This window comes from Salvelinus fontinalis, chromosome 37 (genome assembly GCF_029448725.1).
Source record: "Salvelinus fontinalis isolate EN_2023a chromosome 37, ASM2944872v1, whole genome shotgun sequence".
Classification (NCBI taxonomy): Eukaryota; Metazoa; Chordata; class Actinopteri; order Salmoniformes; family Salmonidae; genus Salvelinus; species Salvelinus fontinalis.
The window spans coordinates 26,175,005-26,181,794 of NC_074701.1; the positions used below are offsets into that span (position 1 = coordinate 26,175,005).

General features: G+C 42.3%; 1 protein-coding gene across 1 annotated transcript in view; it reads right to left on the reverse strand.

Annotated features, from left to right (window-relative positions):
• The window catches only part of LOC129836440 (probable E3 ubiquitin-protein ligase HECTD2), a 45,616-nt gene extending 40,311 nt beyond the window's left edge, over positions 1-5,305 (reverse strand). Inside the window, exons 1-2 of the mRNA XM_055902614.1 lie at positions 4,616-5,305; positions 88-217 (exon numbers count right to left, since the gene is read on the reverse strand). Coding sequence (XP_055758589.1) covers positions 88-217; positions 4,616-4,693 — 208 coding nt within the window. The 5' untranslated portion in view covers positions 4,694-5,305. The remainder of the gene's footprint in view (positions 1-87; positions 218-4,615) is intronic.
• Between the last annotated feature and the right edge of the window lie 1,485 nt (positions 5,306-6,790).

The following is a 6,790-nucleotide window of genomic DNA, read 5'->3' on the forward strand; positions in this document are numbered from 1 at the left end:
TTCTTGTAGGATACGCGAGGGCTACGTTTCTCCAGTGTCTTTGTAGACCACCACAGTGTGTGAATCTGCCCTGTGTTGTTAACTCACCATGTCGTCCACCTGGTAGACACTGGTTTGTGCCCATGCTGAACCGTCCTCCCGTCTCCCTCCGCTGGTTAAGGGAGGAGATGAACGTGCTGAGGGAGGGAAAGGGCTGTTTCGCACCACGCCCCAAATCCTGTAGAAGATTACATCATTATGGGAGGAAAACTGAAAACAATGTCTCATGTATGTATGCCTGTGTGTTCTTGTAGTGGGCTCAGAGTTCAAAGGGCCTTTGAGTCTTACACTTTAACAGCTATGGAGTCATGGAACTCCGACTACAGTTTGTGCTTTTGGGAAACATTTCATATAGATTAACTTTGCTCCAGAATGACTTTGTGATGGTGACAGGCGTGCTCAATTTCAAGCTGCTCTCCCTTGTGTGCTCTTGACTTAAATGCCCAATGCAGCCATTTTTATTTTAATATTAAATAATTTCTGGGTAACTAGGTACCTTACTGTAATATTGTTCCATTAAAATGGTCAAAAAGAAACCAAAATAGCTTTTTAGCAAAAAGCACTTTCTCAAGCAATCATTTTTTCTAGGACTGTTTGGGAGTAGTCTGAGTGAGGGGCCTAAGGGAGTGAAAACTATCTGTTATTGGTAGAGAGGTTTAGAACTCTTTGTTATTGGTCTATTAACTTATACCGCCTGGTGATGTCCACCCATGCAAAACCTGCTGATTAGAAGATCCAGTCTAAATTATATTTTAAACCAGCAAATATCAGGAAATAACACTGATAAAAAAGTCACACTTTTACAGTGTCATCAGCTGTTGTACAATATGATACAAAACACAGGAAAAATAATTTTGACTGCACTGGGCCTTTAAGTCTGATTTGCACCCATTTTCTTGATAATTGAATGTCTGAATCATGAGCTCTGTTGCTATTAAACTTCCCTCTTGTCATTAGCCTATGTTTGTTAATCAAGTGAAGTTATTTTCCTTCAGTTTGTGCATTTATTTAGGTTGATTACTGTGTGTGTTCTTGTTTTTTGCTGCTTCTCAGAGCTCCAATTGGACACGCGGACGTGTGAATGTACACACACCTATGAATGTGATGCCATGACAGACTAGTTAGTCTGCTTTTAGAGTTTTCTATAGCCCCTGTGTTGGCTAAATGATTGATTTCAACCAGTTGTGCACCACTGCTCATTATGGCTATGTTTTAGCCCAGGAAGTGACACAAAGTATTTCTACCTGGCTCTGCCAGTGTTCTGTAAACTCTGTTGGGGAGAATGTCCCCATGTGGTTAGGCTGTACCCCTTGCCTCCTCAGCCCAAATCCTGATTTTGTTAGAAGTTTATTTATTTATTCATAATTTGTTTGTTTTTGTAAGTCCATTTTTGCCAACATTATTTATCCTAACCACTGCTACTACCGCTACCGTTTTTTTGTGAATAGAAAAGGAATAATTGCACTTTATCCTTTGCCAGAGGAAACCCTATTAGGCCCACACATTAGACTCATGAATCATAGGGATAGAATACCATATCATATAATTGGCATTTTTGTCATTCAGTTAAGTGGCCCACGTGATTTTTCCACCCAAGGTGAATCCGACAACCAGTTTAGAAAATATATATGATGTCAATTTCCTATTTCTTGCTGCTGCTCTCACCAATGCCTACAGCCAACTGTTCTGGTAGCCCAGACAGCAAGGTGAGGTCTCCTAGCAGCAGAGAGCAGACAGGGTGGGAGGTAGGAACTGAGTGCAGTGGACAGATTGAGAGAGAGGAGGACCAAATAACAGCATATGCACAGCAGCAGGTCCTGACACCTTAAAACTCTCCACCGAACGAAGAGAAGGGGGAGAAAACACATGTCTTACAGATGACATGGAGAGAGGGAGAGAGAGAGGGAGGGGGACTTCTCAAGTCCAGACAATCCTAATGAGATCACTGAGATTAGAATTACATCCATAAAAATCTTCCCTGATTATGCCATTAGTACTCCACGTGGAGTTACTCTGATACAGACAGTAATATTGTCTCCAATGTCTCATATTGTAAAAACTATTGTTTAGCACAATTTCAAAAACATTTCAGTTTGTGCTAATCAAACTGACATCTATAAAAAAAAAACTGCACCTCAGTAGAATATGGTAGATGCTAAATTTCAGAGGGATAAAAGACATCTCCTCCCCCTTATCCCGTTGTCTAATTCGATCCAATGGATTCTATTCAACTAATTCAGTATTCGTGTGTACAAAAGGGCAGATCAAACAAACTCTTCATCTGAGACACAGACAGGAACAATATCTCCAAACAGCACACTCCATTAACATACAAAAAGAGGCTGCCACACAGAGATACACCTAGTGTGTATTATCTCTCCTATTAAAAACGCTCTTAAAGAAGTATGCATTTACATTTGTACATTCCAGTCATTTAGCAGACACTCTTATCCAGAGCAACTTACAGTACTTAGTGTTAAGACTTTATTTTTTTGTACGGGTCCCCCATGTGAATCAAACCCACAACCCTGGCGCTGTAAGTGTCATGCTCTACCAACTGAGCTACACGGGACACGCTCTTAAAGAAAAAAAGAACAGTACGCGCATGCACACCACACATACATTAGACACACACAAACCTTTCAGTTGATTTTAGAGCTGTAGTTACCCATTGTTCATAATAAGGTCACATTTTTCTCCTAACAACCTTAATAACCAGAAATGCCTATAACTTCTGGGTTATACTTTCCATGCGTTCAAATAACTGCTTAGTTTGTTTCAACTTTATTAGTGTTGCTTTTAGTGTGCATTTGTTTTTTGTTTTTTAAACTGTTAAACATTTCCTTTCCCAAGCGGACTCAGAGGATCCAATAATGTTTTTGTTTACGGAGGAAAAACAGGAATAATGTGTTATTTATAGTGAGGCGAGACACACAAGGCAGTTGCTGTGTTCAGCATTATGTGTAATGACACACAGGGCCAGGCTGGACTGAACTTAGTGTGTGTGTGTGTGTGTGTGTGTGTGTGTGAGAGACATAACAGCATTATGACATTTCCAGATATTAGGCCTACATTAGTCTGAAAATGATGATGTGACACAACAACACATACTGTATCACGGGCTAAGTGATTCTTGGTGTGGCTCCTCTCCTCTGAATTACAGAATTGTCCTTTATATTACAACCCTAAAATCTGGATAAAAACATCGCTCTCCTCCCCCCCCCCCCGACCACTCCTGTCCTTCTATTCTGTTATTCATGGCTGTGCCAAAATGCAGCACTTTATGAGAGAATAACCGTCTGTGTCTGTGGAAAAGTCTGCCTCACTCCTAAATCTCTTCCCATGTTGCTCTTCCAGGACGTTTACTATCTAGATCACCACAATGATGCTACCGTGTGATGAGTGTGTTGGTGGGAATGTGTGTGTGTGTGGGTGAGAGAGAGAGAGAGAGGGAGAAAGAAAGAGAGAGCGAGAAGCAGCATTATGACATTTCCAGACATTATGCCTACATTAGTATGAAAAATTATGGGTTCCGTATTGGATAGTTAAAGGGGAAATCCGCAGAAAAAACAATAACAAAGTGGTCCCACCCGCCTCTGTACGGTAAAAAGTTGAGGGATTGGCCTGGAGAAATCTAACCACTCTTAAATTCATAGACAAAGCTTTTGATGCAAGGACTGACCATCCAAGATACAAAAATTATAGTTAAGCATTTGTTTGTTTACATGTACAATGTTTACAAACATTGGATTAAAAAAAGCTTATATTTTGGGTTCTGATGGGGTATGACAGTTGAGCTAAGCTCATGAGGAATTTACAAGTTATATTCTTCAAGAATCAATGAATTTATAAGTCCAAAAACGGATGTAGCAACTGCGGATTGCCCCTTTAAAAAAACTCTGTTGACTGTTGGGGAACTGTTGGGGGACTGTTGGGGAACAAATGTCAATGCTTTTTCCAATGACAAATATCCTGGTTCACCAAACTGTGTGGATTATTGGTATAGGTCCTATTCTGATACTTTAAGTCCTTGAGTCCACTTACTTTGTGAATTAATTCACTAAGCATCTTGTTCCACAGGAGAATTAAGCAATAATGCCTGAGGAGGTGTAGTATATGGCCCATTTACCACGGCTAAGGGCTGTTCTTTTTCACGACGCAACGCGGAGTGCCTGGGCACAGCCCTTAGCCGTGGTATATTGGCCATATATCACAACCCCCAAGATGCCTTATTACAATTATAAACTGGTTACCACCATAATTAGAATAGTAAAAATACATGTTTTGTCATACCCCTGGTATACGGTGTCAGCCAATCAGCATTCAGGGCTCGAACCACCCAGTTTATAATGCCATTTATAGTAGGGATGCTGACAATAACAAATTATAACAGTAGGCCATACTGAAAAATAAATACTGCACATTGTTTGACTGGGCCAGTCTTTAGGATGAAGTTGAATAAAGGAAATATTGTGTAAGAAAAAACATTACAGAAAAGAGCTCAAATTATCAACTATATTTTACAGCAACAAGTTGTAAGCATTTTCTGATTGAATGTAAACAATTTTGCACTTACCATAGTTGGTGACGTATGGCATATTGGAGGGAGCTTTTCCCTCTCCACCTCCGATTGCGCATAATTCTCGTCATTCATTATAGAGTGAGCTTTTTTTAAAGAGAAAGTTGTTTATTGCACTACAATGAGTCTACGGAGACGTTTAGGCGTTACCTCGCTGTCGAAGAATAGGCATAATATTGCAGGTCTCTATCAAAGGATATCGTCCACTATATTGTCAGGTTCAGGAGATTCATATTGATCCACCGTCGTCACAGTTTCTCCGGCAGGTGGGCTCATGCGCAACCTGTCACTAACAAACTGTTGCTGCACGTAAATTCCAGAATTTTACATGAAAAGAGCACAAGTATTATTTCTAATTACTACGGTACCGTTATACTTTTTGTAGTTAACTGTTACATTCAATAATCATATTTTCCTCTTACGGCGCGGTTTTTGGCATCCCTTTGGAAGGCAGCACCGCTGTAAACTGGCGCCATGTTGTTAGAAGGCGGTGCATGGAAACGAGCTTGGAAACGGAGGCAGTCTCCAAGATGAGACATCCTGCGTCATCGGGGCAATTTAACTAACATCCATAATTAGAGAAATAACCTAGATATTTGCTCCCTAAAAATCATACCCTATTAATGGGATATTTAATTCGTGGCTCTCTGGGAAGTCCTGAATATGCCAGTTTCGCAGCAGTTTGCAGAACTCCCCTACCCAGCTAACAACAAACGTTTCCACAACTTTAGTAAACTGTTCCCTTATTAAGAGTCTCATTAGGTCATTAACTAACGTTTTCATAGGAATGTTCCTGTGACGTGCAAGGATTGTTTCCAAGAGACCATTCCCTTAAAATAGAACTTACCCAGAACGTGGTTACAAAGTTCTCAGATATTAAGATATTGTTGAAGACACGTTTCATGGGAACGTGGCAAGAACATTAATGTTTCCAGTTTTCTGTGGGTTAGGAGTACATTCCATCAACAGCCCACCAAACATTCACAGAACATGGTTGCCATGTTCTCAGAATATAATATATCAATGTTCTAGGCAAGTTTCATGGTAACGTTGCAAGAAAATGTGTGTTTCCAGTTCTGTGGTTTAGGAGAACATACCATCATTTACATTACATTACATTACATTTAAGTCATTTAGCAGACGCTCTTATCCAGAGCGACTTACAAATTGGTGCATTCACCTTATGATATCCAGTGGAACAACCACTTTACAATAGTGCATCTAACTCTTTTAAGGGGGGGGGAGGGGGTTAGAAGGATTACTTTATCCTATCCTAGGTATTCCTTAAAGAGGTGGGGTTTCAGGTGTCTCCGGAAGGTGGTGATTGACTCCGCTGACCTGGCGTCGTGAGGGAGTTTGTTCCACCATTGGGGTGCCAGAGCAGCGAACAGTTTTGACTGGGCTGAGCGGGAACTGTACTTCCTCAGAGGTAGGGAGGCGAGCAGGCCAGAGGTGGATGAACGCAGTGCCCTTGTTTGGGTGTAGGGCCTGATCAGAGCCTGAAGGTACGGAGGTGCCGTTCCCCTCACAGCTCCGTAGGCAAGCACCATGGTCTTGTAGCGGATGCGAGCTTCAACTGGAAGCCAGTGGAGAGAGCGGAGGAGCGGGGTGACGTGAGAGAACTTGGGAAAGTTGAACACCAGACGGGCTGCGGCGTTCTGGATGAGTTGTAGGGGTTTAATGGCACAGGCAGGGAGCCCAGCCAACAGCGAGTTGCAGTAATCCAGACGGGAGATGACAAGTGCCTGGATTAGGACCTGCGCCGCTTCCTGCGTGAGGCAGGGTCGTACTCTGCGAATGTTGTAGAGCATGAACCTACAGGAACGGGTCACCGCCTTGATGTTAGTTGAGAACGACAGGGTGTTGTCCAGGATCACGCCAAGGTTCTTAGCACTCTGGGAGGAGGACACAATGGAGTTGTCAACCGTGATGGCGAGATCATGGAACGGGCAGTCCTTCCCCGGGAGGAAGAGCAGCTCCGTCTTGCCGAGGTTCAGCTTGAGGTGGTGATCCGTCATCCACACTGATATGTCTGCCAGACATGCAGAGATGCGATTCACCACCTGGTTATCAGAGGGGGGAAAGGAGAAGATTAATTGTGTGTCGTCTGCATAGCAATGATAGGAGAGACCATGTGAGGATATGACAGAGCCAAGTGACTTGGTGTATAGC